Source organism: Sander lucioperca, chromosome 20 (assembly GCF_008315115.2).
Source record: "Sander lucioperca isolate FBNREF2018 chromosome 20, SLUC_FBN_1.2, whole genome shotgun sequence".
In the NCBI taxonomy this organism is placed as follows: Eukaryota; Metazoa; Chordata; class Actinopteri; order Perciformes; family Percidae; genus Sander; species Sander lucioperca.
Genome location: NC_050192.1, coordinates 24,582,057 through 24,598,688, shown reverse-complemented (window position 1 = coordinate 24,598,688; position 16,632 = coordinate 24,582,057). Strand labels below are relative to the sequence as shown.

General features: G+C 40.8%; 1 protein-coding gene across 1 annotated transcript in view; it reads right to left on the bottom strand.

Moving 5' to 3' along the window:
• LOC116054499 (protein mono-ADP-ribosyltransferase PARP12-like) overlaps positions 1-16,632 on the bottom strand; it is a 32,952-nt gene that overhangs the window by 1,762 nt on the left and 14,558 nt on the right. The window contains exons 2-12 of the mRNA XM_031306066.2: positions 15,377-15,651; positions 14,034-14,169; positions 12,346-13,072; positions 12,175-12,225; positions 11,930-12,062; positions 8,721-8,895; positions 7,442-7,562; positions 7,256-7,352; positions 7,059-7,137; positions 1,412-1,542; positions 675-826 (exon numbers count right to left, since the gene is read on the bottom strand). Of these exons, the coding sequence (XP_031161926.1) occupies positions 675-826; positions 1,412-1,542; positions 7,059-7,137; positions 7,256-7,352; positions 7,442-7,562; positions 8,721-8,895; positions 11,930-12,062; positions 12,175-12,225; positions 12,346-13,072; positions 14,034-14,169; positions 15,377-15,648 (2,074 nt within the window). The 5' untranslated portion in view covers positions 15,649-15,651. The remainder of the gene's footprint in view (positions 1-674; positions 827-1,411; positions 1,543-7,058; positions 7,138-7,255; positions 7,353-7,441; positions 7,563-8,720; positions 8,896-11,929; positions 12,063-12,174; positions 12,226-12,345; positions 13,073-14,033; positions 14,170-15,376; positions 15,652-16,632) is intronic.

The following is a 16,632-nucleotide window of genomic DNA, read 5'->3' as shown; positions in this document are numbered from 1 at the left end:
CGTCCACAGCGCAGCAGGCAGAGGCGGGGTCTGTTCTGAGTATAATAAAGCCCCGTATGTGTTGAGCAAAACATTACGTGAATTACTACGAGAATGGACGTGCATTTAATATAGGAAAAGTGCACAAGTATTAGCATCATTTGTTGTTGTTGTATGTGGCGCTAAGGTCTAGTGACGATGCTATAAAGACCGTTGCCGTGCTTGCGTCACTCCCTTACCCCTCCTACCAGTCCCTATGGCCACTTGGCCAGTGGGAATGCAAACAGGAAAAAAGATTTTGGGGGAGAGTAGTTCTTAGAACTGCTTAGAAGTGTACTTTTCCTCTAAAAAGTACAAGTACTATCCGATCTGAAAGCACCTATGGTCGCAGACTGGACGGGGCGGAGTCACGTGACTACACACGAGGCGGCCGTAATATGTTTTATGGGGAAAGTACATTAACACACAGTGGGCGGCCGCGGAAATATTAATAGGATTAAAAGACCGAAATAACCGACTTGGTAAATTTATCGGTTATAGGCTCTGAATTTCGGTTATGATTATTTTTCGATTAATCATCCAGCCCTATTAAACATTAATATTAAATAAGGAATAAGTACAAAAACAAAGGTGCACAACATAACTGTTTAACATTAATCAGTAAACAGCTTAGAATGAAAGTTTCTTCAACTCACCTTTGCCATAAACTGTTCCATGAGTTCCACAGATTCTCCAGTCAAAGTTGGTGTGACAGATGACATCTACGTATTTAGAGTCAGTGCCATGAAAAAGCTTTTTTTCAGTCACATAGGGTCGCTTGGTGTTGATCTTCATCTGCTTTTTCTGCCTTTATTTAGGAAAAATTAATCAGAAACTTTAAATCAGGTTGATACATTTAGCAACGCGTGCTAATGTGAATGAGACTATAATACGTACTTTGGCTCAACAGCGGCCACAAGTGGCAGCCACAGAATAATAATACATTCTAATACTCGCTAAAGAGTAGGACAAGTAGAAAGTCATAAAGTCAGTGAACTGACTCAGTAATGGCAGTTACACGGCAATATCTATTGAAAGTTGTCTAACATCAGCCACCTTAGGCTACTTGCTGTAGCAGCAAAATCCCTCAACTGAGCAACGGTGCATTTTACTGCTTATACGTTCAACTTCTCTTTTGTAAGAGGGAGAATGTGTTGCTTCTTCTTTATAAAAGTTACATACTCTCGCTTTAACAACCAGAGAGTGATGGTTATCTGAGCAGATACAATAATAACCCAGCTAAGAAGCCATTTAAGGGTGCCCGGATAGCTCAGTTGGTAGAGCAGGCGCCCATATATAGAGGTTTACTCCTCGACGCAGCGGGAGGATCCATCAACTGGGATGATAATACCGTAAGTTTGCGAGACAAAGCACATGAAAATCACCTACGTACCACTGAAAGACTTCCCAAAGAGCTTTGTTCTGAATCCTCTCAATTTGGACAATGTCAAAGCCTCTCATGGTTTTACAGAAAAGAGTTTCAATCTCCTTAAATTCATCCGAGGAGCGTTGCAGGGGGACTCGCTGGAAAACACAAAGAGAAAAGAAATTGTTGTTAGCCAGGCTACATTTTTTTATTCTGTCCAAAAACCTGCGGAAACAAATTGTGAACCTCATATTTAATTGTCAAGCAAACTTTTTAAATGTCTGAAAAAGAAAATGCAAATTTCCAAAATTAGCGTGTTTCCATCAACTGCTTTGGAGTTAATAAAGTCACCTTGGCCATAGAGCAAGTTTTAATTTTTCTTTCATGTCAGCCAGTCAATATATTAATTTACTGATTTGTTTGCATACTTATTTATCTATCTTCTATGTTTTTTTATTAATCTCTTCACCCGGTCTGTAACCAAGGACTCTCCAGAAGGGGGGGGGGGGGGACAGCTCTGACCGGGTCCTGGAGGCCGATGGGGGGTCAGGGGGAATGGACTAGTATGGGACAGTATGGTGTGATGATGATGTTTGCCTGGTTTAAGGGGCTTCAGTGACACTGTGTGTCTCTGTGAGATAAGAGTTTTTCATTCCTTCAAGTAGGGCTGGGTACCGAATTCAATAAGCACTGACTGAGTAAATCTCATCAGCGTCAGTGAGCCAACAAGCATGCAGCATGCTTCTACCAAGATCAAATAATGTCTGTGATTGGCTGTCTAACGTTACACAACGTAGAGACAGGCAGGAAAAACTGTACATGACACACAATTTTTATAAAATTGGTATCGATAAAAGGATCTTTTAGGAACTAGTATCAAAGTCACAGTATTGGTACCGGTATCGAAAATATTTGAACAATACCCAGCCCTACCTTCAAAGCAGTAGTTTAGTTCCACTTCAGAATTAAGTTGGCTTTATTTAAAATTGTTGGTTATTGTCAAAAAACAAACAAAAAAACAAAAAACAAAGCCAACAGTGTGTTAGTCAGCCTCACAATACTTTCTGACTTTGCTACCCTATCCGTGGCACTCAGCCCAAGGTAAATCTTCATCTCATCTATCATTCTCGCACTTTTTGGGTTTGTGCCCACATGGTTAAATGCACTTATTGTAAGTCGCTTTGGATAAAAGCGTGAGATAAATAAATGAACTGTAATGTAAATCTTTAAAAACAAGTATATATATATATATATATATATATAGTTCTATCTTTAAAAAAAAGGCAGTCTTGTGTACTTGTATAATTTATATTTTAATTCCACTATACATGGATGAGAGAAGGCACAGTATGTGTATAGGGTGACTGTTATGACAGCTGGGGGTGGCAGTAAGACTCTTTATTTTAATTTTATTTATTTATTTATTTATTTTTTATTATTTTTTTTTTTAACCTTTACTTTTTGGGGTAAGGACAGTTGTGAGCTACCTGCAGTCATTCTGGTTTGGATGGTGGTTTATCTTCCTTCCTGTTTTGATATTTTTGTGAACACAGAGAGCACTTGTATGTTGGTTATGTTCTATTTTGATAAAAATTAATAAAATCTATTTAAAAAAAAAATTTAAAAAAAAAAAGGCCTAAAACAGCTGGGCACTTTTATCAAATGTTACTTAATATGACTTGATATATGATTCACGATGTTGTAGGGAATGATAATTTTTTCTTATTTTCATTCAAACATATTAAAAATATTATGGTGTATTTTTTTGTGAGGTACTGTACCAAACAAATAATTTTTCTTAAGTCTATAGAATACGATTTATTATTTATTTTTTATTTTATTACGATCTCTGCAGCAACACAATACTTAATTCGGAATATCGCACTAGTCCATAATGCGATTTCGATAAAATTCCAATTAATAGTTTAGCCCCAGAATACACCTTTAGTGGCCTTTGGTAAAGAAATTGGCTGTGGTTTTCCAAAATAAAATTTTTATTTTCTTGTAAGTACAGGACAGAACCTTTGCTGATTGCCAAAACAGCACAATTTATGTTCTATACAGTATGATCTTATTTCTTTGTTAACAACACTACATTGAATTGTTTCCCCCTTTTGTCAGAAAATCTGACCCAGTAGACGAATAAGCAAATATGCACATCGTGAAAATTATGACGTGGATTTGGCTACTTCTAGCAGTTAGTTATTCTTGTTTTCTAAAATATGTAATTGCGTGTACAAAATGTGTTGACTTCCGGAGAGGTCACAACCAACACCCACCACTGACCATCAATGGTGCTGCTGTGGAGAGGGTGAGCAGCACCAAATTCCTGGGGGTGCACATCAGTGAGGACCTCTCCTGGACCATCAACACTGCATCACTGGCGAAGAAAGCACAGCGGCGCCTCTATTTCTTACGCAAACTCAAGCGAGCAAGAGCCCCCTCACCCATCATGGGCACTTTCTACAGGGGCACCATTGAGAGCATTGTCACCAGCTGCATCACTGTGTGGGGTGGGAACTGCACTGACTACAACAGAAAAGCCCTGCAGCGCATAGTGAACACAGCTGGAAAGATCATTGGGTCCCCACTCCCTTCCGTGCAAGACATATACAACACCTTCCTCACCCGAAAAGCGACCATGATTGTGAGCGACGACAGCCACCCTGCACACAGTCTTCTCAGCCTCCTGCCCTCTGGGAGGAGATATAGAAGCCTCAGTGCCTGCTCCACCAGACTAGCAAACAGCTTTATCCACCAGCCTGCCAGGAAACTGAACTCTCTTCCCTCTCTACCCCCTCTCTCTCTCTCCCCCCCCCAAAAAAAAACAACCTCTGGACTCTGAAGTTGCTGCTGTTTCCTTTTGTACATAGCATCTTTTTGCACAAAACTCTGGACTTTGAAGTTGCTGCTGTTGCACTTTTGCACACTTTTTGCACTACCCGACCACATCATATAACAATGTTTGCTGCTTGTGACAGTCTTGTGTTTTTGTCTTGTGATCTTGTCTTGTGATATTGTTGCAGTTTGTTTTATTGATTTTGTTTTAGTGTTAGGAATAATGTCTGTTGTGCATTTTTTTTATTCTTCCCCGTGGGATGGTGAGAAACAAACTTTCGATTCCTCTGCATGTCCAGTATATGTGAAGAAATTGACAAATAAAGATGACTTGACTAAACCCCAATTCCAGTGAAGTTGGGACGTTGTGTAAAACACAAATAAAAACAGAATGATTTGCAAATCCTTTCCAACCTATATTCAATTGAATACACTACAAAGACAAGATATTTAATGCTCAAACTGATAAACGTTATTGTTTTTTTGCAAATATTCAATCATTTCGAATTTGATGCCTGCAACACGTTCCAAAAAAGCTGGGACAGGAGCAACAAAAGACTGGAAAAGTTGAGGAATGCTCAAAAAACACCTGTTTGGAACATTGCACAGGTGAACTGGTTAATTTGTCATGACTGGGTATAAAAGGAGCATCCCTAAAAGGCTCAGTCGTTTACAAGCAAGGATGGGGCGAGGTTCACCACTTGAGAATGTTTCTCAACGTACAATTGCAAAGAATTTAGGGATTTCATCATCTAGTCCATAACATCATCAAAAGATTCAGAGAATCTGGAGAAATCTCTGCACGAAGTGGCAAGGCCGAAAACCAACACTGAATGCCCGTGACCTTCGATCCCTCAGGTGGCACTGCATTAAAAACAGACACAGGGTTCATACACGTTTTCCGAGGTCAAGGTCCATTTTAAAGTTTTTTCCAGCACCTTACACCAACGTAAATTACATACCAATACATACTCACAATTATTATTTAGTGTTTTTATCACATTAAAAGAGATAATGCTATAAACAGCCAAAATTGTGTTTCTTAATAGCAGAAGGATCAGATATTTAAGCAAAACACAAGTTTTATTTTTCAAAATGTATCACTGTCTAAGTAGACTTTGCTTGCTATCTAACCTGCCTGAGTCAATGTAAAAACTGAGCACTGAGTGGGAGGATTTGAGCCAAATGACATGAAGCTAGGTCATTCTGTGTCTAATCAGACAAAATCCAGGAAAACAGTTGCTGCACCCTCTTAGACTTTGCTTAAAGTATGCTACCCTTAATGTCAGTCTTTTCACACTTTTTTCCAAATCTAGGGCATGCCGTACTAAATCTACAAATCTACAATGTACTAATCTACAAATCTACAATGTATTAATCTACAAATCTAGGGCATGCCGTACTAAATGGTTTATTCATACTGACATGTTTGTCTTCCACCCAACAAAGTTTGGGCTGCCTATGAATAATACTTTTCATTATATTAATGTCCAAATATTGCTTCCCAGATAATGTGATTTTCAGGCTGTAAAACTGAAGTAATTTCAAGGGCTGAAAATATGAAGACATAGGATTTGAACAGAAATATTTTACAGGCCTTGGTTTTGGGACACATTCTTGACAGGTTTGAACAAAATCTGAGACAGTGCAACAACAACAACCTGTAATTCCATTTTAACCCAGAAGACTCTGACAGTGCACAGGCACTTGCCTGATAATTAGCCTATATTAATTGAAAAAGAAATGTATTTCATTGCCAAGACATATACATTTATCCAACGTGTACAGCAGGCTACTTCAGTTGGCTAACTTGAAAAGTCTTAGACTTACTCTTCATGTGACTTGAGAGCGCCGCAGGCTCGGCCATTGTGAAAGGCTGCAGATCTTTTTTGCAGACTTTACAAGAGGCAACTCGTGGGGTTTGTCCCAGTTTAATCCATAATTTGTATTTTTCATCTTCCAGCCAACGTTCATTGAAACGACACGTGCAGTAGTGGTTTCATGGGGGAGGAGTCACACATGGAAATAGACTAGCAGATCGCAATCACACATGCACAAGTGAGCATCTTTCATTTAACAACATTTAATTTCTCCATTTAATAAACAAACTATTCAGTCAGATAGGTATTTGTTGTGAAAGAAATACGGTCACAATTTCAAACATTTTCAAGCATTTTATCCAAAATGTAAGCACTTTTCAAACCTTGAGAACACAACATCAAAATTCAAGCATTTTCAAGGATTTCAAGCACCCGTACGAACCCTGCCAACATCGTTATGTAAAGGATATTACCACGTGGGCTCAGGAACACTTCGGAAAACCATTGTCAGTTAACACAGTTCGTCGCTACATATACAAGTGCAAGTTAAAACTCTACCATGCAAAGCCAAAGCCATATATCAACAACACCCAGAAACGCCGCCGGCTTCTCTGGGCCCGAGCTCATCTGAGATGGACTGCTGTGGTCTGACGAGTCCACAGTTCAAATTGTTTTTGGAAATCATGGACGTCATGTCTGCTGGGCCAAAGAGGAAAAGGACCATCCAGATTATCCAGTTATCAGCGCAAAGTTCAAAAGTCAGCATCTGTGATGGTATGGGGGTGTGTTAGTGCCCATGGCATGGGTAACTTGCACATCTGTGAAGGCACCATTAATGCTGAAAGGTACATACAGGTTTTGGAGCAACTAGTCTTTTTCAGGGACGTCCCTGCTTAGTTCAGCAAGACAATGCCAAGCCACATTCTGCACGTGTTACAACAGCGTGGCTTCGTAGTAAAAGAGTGCGGGTACTAGACTGGCCTGCCTGTAGTCCAGATGTGGTGTTTTCACAATACCTTGTATCCTGTTTGAGGAATCTGTGTCTTGTCCCAGTGGTCGGGTACAGCGGTCAAATTTAGTTGACCAGGAGGCTTTCTGTGGTCAGAAAGCAAAGTAGGATTAGGATTAGTTTTATTGTGAAGTGGTTTAATTAAATGTTTCTTAAAAGGTGGAAAACATCAGCGGGACCAACAGTATATTTGGGATGTCGTACCTCGTTTTCTTTGATTTGACATCAGCTGCGGAGACAAACAGCGGCCGTCTTTTCACGAGCCTCTTGGTGCCATACTGCTTGTTTGTCTGTATCATGTCTGAGGAAAAGAAAAGATTATAACTGCTTGAATATTTTAAAATTCACAAAACTGTCAACACAGAGATCCAATGCGTGAAATCTGTTTACCCTGGAAACTGAGTGAGTATGACTGTGAACCAGCGGTGAACTCCACCACATCTTTGTCATTGTCCAGAAACTTCTGCTCCAGTGTAGGACTGTCTACGTCTGCTACTTTGCATCCACCAGCCTGCAACACAAGACAGATACGTCTGTTTTTATCTCAAAACATGACCAATCAGGAGCCAGTTAGTATGGTATGCAAAAAGAGAATTACCGTTGCTGTTAAGAAGGGCTCAACTTTGAGGGTTGGAGAATTAAATGTTTTTCTTTCTTAGGGCGCTTTTACACCTGCCTTGTTTAGTTCGGTTGAATCGCACTAGAAGTCATTTGCCTCGCTGGTACGGTTCGTTTGGGCAGGTGAGAATGCAGCAATTGCACTCGGGTGAGCACCAAAAGTGGACCAATTAAGCGTACCGAGACCTGCTTGAGGAGGTGGTCTCGTTGCGCTTTTAATCGAACTCTGGAGCGGTTCATTTGTGGTGAAAACGTGCTTTGACCTCGAACTGCACCAACTATATATACTCCACAAGTCTGAGCTAATGTCTCCTGTAGTCAGGTGTGTTTTGCAATCTGCGATGCGGTAGAACATGCAAACTGTAGCAGCTTGCAAGTTTCTCTCACAGAAATAGACAGCAGTCAAGCTAACCGTCTCACATTTCCGTGGTCAAACTAGCCACCGCTGAAGTTGGAGCAGAACGAAGTCTCGGGGACCAGAGCAGACGTAGTAAAGTCACTCACAAAACAATGTCTGATGATTTAAATGAAATGAGCTGGTGTGACCACGGAGATGGAAGAAATATGCACTAGTCAACACAGGACCTTCTCCCTGCATTTACTTTCTTGCTCCCGCCCCAGATACATCCGACTAGGCCTGGGCGAAATGGAGAAAATCAGATATCACAATATTGGATTTTTCCAGGTATGAAACAAAACCGAACCAAGGGGAAATCACTCCAAGTTTACAAACTCATCAACTGATTAGGACCAAAGCAAACAAACTATAGGTGTGAAAATGCCCTTAATTCAACAGTCCAATATGAGCATGAACATAGCGTTAATGGAGAGTAATGACTTCGGACTTTGATCAGCCGTATAAAAGGTCAGATAATACCGTATATACCTTGATTGGCTGCAACATAATGTTGCAGATTGGGGAGACTGGGACATCTCAATTTCAGAATATATACCATATCACGTTACATAAATAATCCATTGTTTCTATAAAAACATATTGATGAGAGCAGCTTTCACAGGACACAGGAAAGGCAGAACTCCAGTTACTCACAGCTGAAGCGTACATGTTCCACTTTCCGAACTCATCCTCCCAGTACCAAACCCACTCAGTGGTGTGGATGAAGGTTGGCTCAAGCAAAGAGTTTGTGGTAGAGAGTCGTCGGACTTTGTTCGATCCACGGGTCATTGTGTCAAAATGCACAGGTGGGGTGCTGTAGGGGTGCTGACTAAAGACAGCAGAATAGATAACTATTAATTCATACAATTCATGTTGACAGTAAATATGTATGTATGTACTACATTTTACCAGCACATTAGTTTGCTAAAAACATTAGATCAATACTAGGAGTTCCTCTTCAGCTAAGCGTCTGTTGGCTGAAGCATATTTACCGTACAGACAATGACCCCTATTTCCCAGCGGGCGCGTCTGCGGTGCGTCCTGGAGGCACCGCAACCACCGCGAGCAATCACGGCCGTTCAAGTCAATGCTTGATATTCCACCACCTGCGTCACGGGGCGTCCAAGAAGCATGCGCGAAGCGGCTCTCCGCTCCGCTAAAGATACGTGCCAGGTCTATTTTTATGCGAGCTGCGGGCTTTTGGGACCGCCGGACAGGAAGTAAAACAGTTAGAGCACCCAGTCAATTTACCAAAAGAGACCACCCAATATCCCATATGTCTCCTCTACAACACCACGGACTATGAGAGATTCAACTTGGAGGTGGAAAAATATAATAATATAAACACCACAGATGCTTTTTATAAGGACAACACCAGAAAAGAGAAGGCATGATGGAGTTTAATTGCAGGAGTGCTTGGAGTGGAAGGTAGATACTAGCTAAACAAACATGTTTTATTAGTACTTTAAAATACTAATAAAATCTGCAAGTTGGGCAGCAAGACGCTCCACTTCTGAGACGCTCCCGGTGTGGTATGGTGCGTTGCGGGTGAGAGTGGTCTCAAACCTCTAACTTTCGGCAAAAAAGTGAATAAGCGTATTTCTAAAAATCCTTTTTTGACAAAAACAGTAATTTCATCTCTTGGAACACGGGCGTTGCTGGTCTACTGCAGCCTTGATCGGTTGACAACGGCAGCAGTTTAATCACTGGATACGGAAAAGGCTTTTGACCGCCTAGAGTGGAACTACTTGTGGCAAGTAATGGAGAGGCTTGGTTTGGGAGCCAAATTCATTGACATGGTACGTACTTTATATGCAAATCCCACCGCCATAGTCTGAATTCACAGGCATTCCCCGTCGCACGGGGCTCGCAACAGGGATGCCCGCTACCTCCCATGCTATTTGCGATCTCTCTTGAACCGTTAGCCCAAGCCATAAGGCAAAATAAAATATGTAATGTCCAGATTAAATCTAATAACAACTCAATATCATTATTTGCAGATGATGTTTTGCTGTACATCTCTGACCTTGAAGACTCTGTCCCAAAAATTCTTAAGATCTTTAACGAATTTGGCTCAATCTCCAACTGTAAAATCAACTGGAATAAATCTAATCTTCTTCTGTTGAACAACAGACAGGTATTAGTGATACAATACCAACCCAAAGCAAAATGACATATTTGGGCATCACCATTCACGCATCGCTACAGCAAGTTGTCCAGGACAACTATGAAACTATACTAAGTAGTGTTCAAAGAGATCTGGCCAATTGGTCTGCGCTGGCGGTATCGATACAGTCCAGGATCGCTGTCGTTAAAATGAGCATAGTTCCTCGTGTGAATTTCTTAAGTACAATGATCCCCTTACCCCCACCAATACATTTCTGGAAGAAACTTGATACCGTAATTCAGCAGTATATTTTAAATAATAAACAACCTAGGCTAAAATACTCTACTCTGCAACGTACCACAAACACGGGAGGCCTGGCCCTCCCCAACCTTAAAGTGTACCACAGAGCTTTTCAGCTACGGGTCCTCAGAGTGTGGATAGACCCCTCATCTACAGTTCCATGGAGAGAAATAGAGCAAAACCTCACTGGAAGTCTAAGACTGCAAGACCTTGCCTTTACAGGTGTGTGTCCAAAAGAGTGTATGCTAGCCTATGGCCCTATTATCACCAACACATTGACCAACTTTAAACAGGTCGAGGAGAAACTACGCTACACCAATAAGTGGCATTTGAACACCCCAATTTGGCACAACATACACTTAATGACTGGTGACAAACCTTTTGTTTATAACCGGTGGAGTGACAGAGGTATTTATACTCTAGACCAGCTATTCGATGATGAAGGTATGTTAAGTTTTGAAAACCTGAGAGCTAGCTTTGAGGTCCCTAGGACATCCTTCTTCCTTTATCTTCGCTTAAGATCAGCCCTAAAATGTTATGGAGTACCATGGGGGAACAGTCTTGAGATGCACCCAATCATTAAATGGCTTGTTGATTCTCCGGTGAGAGGATTAGTGTCCGGGATTTATGCTAAATTGATGCAAGTATCTTGAGCTGAGCCCGGAGGGGAACGTAATTAATTGGGAGACAGTTTGGGACAACATTTCCCACTGTTCCAAGAACCCAAATCACCAGCAGATCCACTTCAACATATGCCATAGGACATATTGGACTCCTCAGAAGAGATACATCTCTAAAGCCATTCCTACTCCCTATTGCACGTTTTGCCAAGCTGAATAAACTGGAACTTTCTTACACATGGTCTGGGAGTGTGAACAGATGCATGAGTTTTGGAATAAAACAACATCAATAATATCGGATGTGATAGGATGTCGAATTCCTACTGACCCGATTGTTTTGTTACTTAATGATGTCTCTAAATTACACCTACTTGGGAGAAGATTTGGCTAGCTGGATCAACCGCGACCAAGAAAATGATAGCTCAGCGCTGCCCCCCCCACACACTCGCTTTGTTTAAAACAGTGGTTGGCGTATTTTCTGGACAGAGTTATGCTTGAGCTCTCTACAGCAAGGATTAACAAAGCCAAATCATCGACTATAGACCTATGGAAAAACGCAGCAGCACAAGTATCAGTCCTAATGACCTCAGCATCACAAGAATTAGAGGAAAGCGACTAGTCAAGGTGTGATTCCTGTTTCCTGTTTTTTGTTTATTTGTTTTTTTTTTCTTTCCTCGAGACGGCAGAGGGTGGGGGGTGGGAGAGGGTTGTTCTTGTTCAATTGTGTTTGTCTGTTCCATATGTTCAAAAATATTTAAAAAAACAATAAAAATTTGACCTTAAAAGAATTAGATCTTCCCAGAACTACGATCTCATTGAATGTGAGTAGAGAGTACCTGTATGTGTTTTTAGGGTCACAGTAGTCCTTCTCAATCGCCTCATTTTCATTATCAGTCAAGGCGGTCCATTGATCGTCCTCTCTGACCTCCCATCTGTACGGCATCTTGTCGTGAGCTTTAAAACATCGTTCTGAGAAGACATCGTCATAGAAACTAGATTGATGATGATGATGACGTGATATGCTCTAAACTCTATAGTACACAAAATAAGTGTAATTATTACTGTTTTGTTGGTTACTTACCCTCATGTATACAGTTTCCTTTGATGAAGAACATGCATATCTCAGTTTTATCTGAAGGAAACAAACAAAAAGTGCATTGTAAAGTGGTGTTGTGCTTTTGTTTTCTTTTACAGTTTAGAGTTCTTTCAGAAAACTGTTTCAATAAAAGCTTTTGCAGCTGGCGTAGTTTACCTCTAACAGGCCTTTGCCTTTGTCTTCTGTTCGGTCCATCCTCGGCGTTTGCATCGTCGATGACAGAACCGGGGTTGTCATTAGTGGAACTGGTTGATGGTCTGCCTATGTTCCCGCCTTTCTCTCTGACAGCTGTTGAAGTTTTATTCGGATTTTGTTTTTTTTTCTGACCATCGTCGCTGCTCACATCGGTGCCGCTGGCAGCAACGGAGATGTCACTGGTGGAAGAGTTTAGCCAATCGTTCATTCCATCGTCGCTGTAAGGATTTAAGGCGTTGATTTCAGCAAGGATGTCATCAGTGGAAGAGGTTCGTTGTGCCGGTTGATGGTTGCCTGGGTTTCCTCTATTTCCTCTATTGCCCCTGTTGCCTCTGTTGCCTCTATTTCCCCTGTTGCCTCTGTTGCCCCCGTTACCTCTCCCTCTCACTCTGTAATTCAGGCCATCGTCGCTGTTCGCGTCAGTGTTGTTGGGAAGATTTTGTTGCCTTCTGTCAGTGTACTTCAAAGCAAATATGTTTGCATAAACAGACTTCAGGGAATGAGTGAGGTCTTCAGGAACGCCTTTCTCCTGCAGGCTCTTGTATGGCTGTGGAGCATTAAAATCATGAGCCTTGGAGCAGGTGCAGTCGCGGTTCAGGAACCTCTCACAGATATGCAGTCTCTTGCAGGCGAAACCCTCCTGACACAAGCCAAACTCCCCGCCACCATTGTTGTAATGACGACAAATCTGGTATAGGGAGAAAAGGTGGTTACAACCAAACAAAGCAAAAAGCAAGGAAAACAACAAGCAGGAAATTGCTGTTGTGATAGTGACATTTAATTTTTCAGTGACCAACTCCTTTAAGATGATAAATACAGATGTTATCCAGCTACTGTAAATCCAAGTGTTGATGAAGTCAACAAAACTTCTGTTACTCTAAAGCAGTGGTTCCCAACCTTTTTTCCTTGGCGGCCCCCCTACTTATGTCTAAGAAAAGCTGAGCCCCACCTCCGAATCCAAAGTTGAGGTAACTTTCCCTTACTTTCTTTTTTGATACAGAGGAGTTATCAGCACTTTTACGTTTCTCCGCCATGTTTCGTTCATAAAATAGTGATGCTGTGGTGGCAGGAAAAACGAGGATGATAGCAGCTAGCAGCTGACCTGATGACAGCAAGGGTCACAGGTTAAGAGGTCCCGGAGGTTTGGCCTACTAAGTAGCCTACCTACAAGTTTAAGCGAGAACAAAAATATATAGTTTTTATACAGACTTTTGTATACATTATATATTCTAGTGTATTATCATAATTTGTTTAACATGTGCAAATATTTTTTTTATTTACCTCAACCTCAAACCAGATAAAGACTTGCGCCCCCCCTGTGATCTTTGCCGCCCCCCTTAGGGGTCCCCGGACCCCAGGTTGGGAACCACTGCTCTAAAGGACTCAAGGGTTTCTGCAGGCTGATACGTAGAAAATATACTTATCACTACAGAAATAAGTAAATCGAAGTAAGTCCTAGACTGGCTGTGGTCAGCTAATGTGCTTCTGCACTTGGGTCAGAAAATGTCATATTTAACGAAAAATATATATCCCTACTGTGTACCCTTGCATACACTGAGGCAGCAGTTTTTAGCTCTGATTTACTGACCTACAACAATCGGATTTGAAAAACCACTCTGGATGAATCCTGTGTATGTAGTGAAACTTACATCAGGCAGAAGCCAGTTGTCGCTCTGCAGCAGCAGTGTGCACAGTTCGGCCCGGCTCAGACTCTCCAGCTCATGCTCTCGCAGTAACCCCGCATTGTGATCAGAGTCTAGCTCATGGGAGAATCTGCATCCTGTCCTGTCATCCATGAACACAACACACATAGTTCAATCATGAGTATAATTTTTAATATACAGTTGCTCTGTAAAAGAATACATTCCTCCATTATGTTTTGTACAAATTGGCTAAATGCTATATTACTGAATTCATATAAATGCTTCTTATGCGTTCCTATGTTGGTTGAAAAGTCTGCAAATAGTATTGCTGTTTTAAAAGTAAAACATGATAGACAGAGCTACATAAATATAACAACACAGTAGCACATCTAAACACATGAGTTATGGTAGTAGCTGTAAAGAGGTATTAAACACACTTCAGTGTCTTATTCTTGAATGACACAAACCTTTTCTACAGGGACATGCTAAGAGGGCTAATGGTCACCATTGCACCAGAACTGTGAAACACAGCTAGCAAGATCATGCTACCACTAATGTTTCTGTCATAAGGTGAATATGAAATTTGCATTATATAACGTAATATGACAAATGTCGTCAAGGATTAACAATAGTTCGACGTTTTGGGAAATACGCATATTTGTCTTTTTGCCAAATGTTATGAAAAGATTGACAGAACTCTCATGTTTGTATGGTAAATATGTAGCTAAAACTAGCAGCTGGTTAGCTTAGCATAAAGACTGACAAACCGTACACCAAACAGGTTTCCAGGAAAACTCCAAAAAGTTCCACGAAGTTCAGCACATTTTAGACTATTCTTTAAATAGCGTTTATTAGCGTTTATTATTATTATTATAGTTTATTATTTTTTTTGTTTGTTTTTGACGTAAAGTTAGCCATTGACAAAATGTGAACTTGTAGGTCAAGACAAAAGAAATACAAAAAATACTTGTCAGTTGGCTGACAAAGCACTGTTGTCAGTTGGCTGTAATGTAAGACAGGAACAAAAATTATGCTATTGCTGGTATCTAACGCTTTATATTCATGCAGTATGTGTCAGTTGAGTTGGCTGACAACAGTGCATGAACGCACCACGACTGCTCAGTCACTGCTCAAATGCAACCACATCAAACGCCAAAACAAACCTGTGACGGTGCTATTAAATAGCAATTTAATTACACATGGAAACGATACTATTTTTTAATTTTAACAATAAAGTTTCCTTTATAAACAACTGAAATGTCTCTAAAGTAGTCACAGGCCTCTCCAACTTCCCAACGGTCATTTGACTCACGTTAGGCCTTATACCTTTAGCAAAATAGGCTATTTACCTCGACCGTGTGAACGGGCAGGATCCGGTGAGGAGGAACTTTTTACACAGGTGCAGCGCCCTGCATGATCCCGGACACTCTCTGACTCTGCACAGTTTCAGTCTGGTCCTGGCCACCACCTTCGGCTGCCCGAAAGGACTACACAAAGCAAATCTATCTCGGTTACTAATGATATTATGAATTTCATCGCCTGAGCCGAGATTCAATATCAAATAATCAGTGTCAACTGATCCTTGATTGGCGCAGATGATCTTCAATATTTCCGACTCCATTATTTTGACGCGTTTCCTTAAGGTGTTTCCTTCCCCTTCCGAACACAAGACAGCAACCGCTGAGTTCTGTCGGTACACGATGTTCAATGGAAGAGGAAAGTTCAGTACCATTTCTGACAAGTGTATCTCGCTGCAGTCTGCGGGGAGACTATGGGGAGACGACGTAGGCCCAAAAAAAAAAAAAAAGACTGACTTGGATGTGGGCGGGGCTTGCAGCGAGATGCTCCTCATTTCTGAGGCTTGGAAACCGAAACTTAACTATATTTAGCAGAGTTATTGCTGTAACGCTGCTCTCCTCCGCTTGGGGGCGTCGTCGTGTTATATGACCTCATCCCTGTATTCATAGGACTGAGGAGATTTTTCCTGTTTTATAGTTGATCTATCCTAATAAATGTCAGACATATTTATATTCATCTTGGGATCTCTACCATTAACAGTACAGACATTGAAAAGACATGACGTGAAAACCAATAATCTAATATATATTTTATTATCTTTATAAAATAAGAAAGACACTGAAATTACACTGCAAGAAAATCATTTGTCATATTCACTTACTGAAACATCTAGGTCTGTGATACATTCTGCCACTGAAGACATGTTTTACTTGTTGCAGCCTTTTCTCAAAAATGACAGCCGTTTCATAAATTCATTGGTTTCTGAAAAATAACAAACATGATTTAATAATCTTAAGGTTTCTTTATTTTTTTTTATATCACCAGTCCACATCTCAGAGAAAGAAGATGGGATGAGTTATATTTTGAATGTGCAGAACGTTTTGAACATGAGCAGAAATCTTGCTGAAACACATCTGAGCTGTTAAAAACCCAGGGGTTTAATGTATCCATGAGGTAAATAAGTGCCACATGCACATTTAAAGAGGTTACTTCTCCAACAAGATGCAAAAGAGGAGGGAAGAGTAAATTATGCCTACATGTGAGCTGAGAAAAGTTGATCAACAGGAGAATAAATAGTTAAATGCAA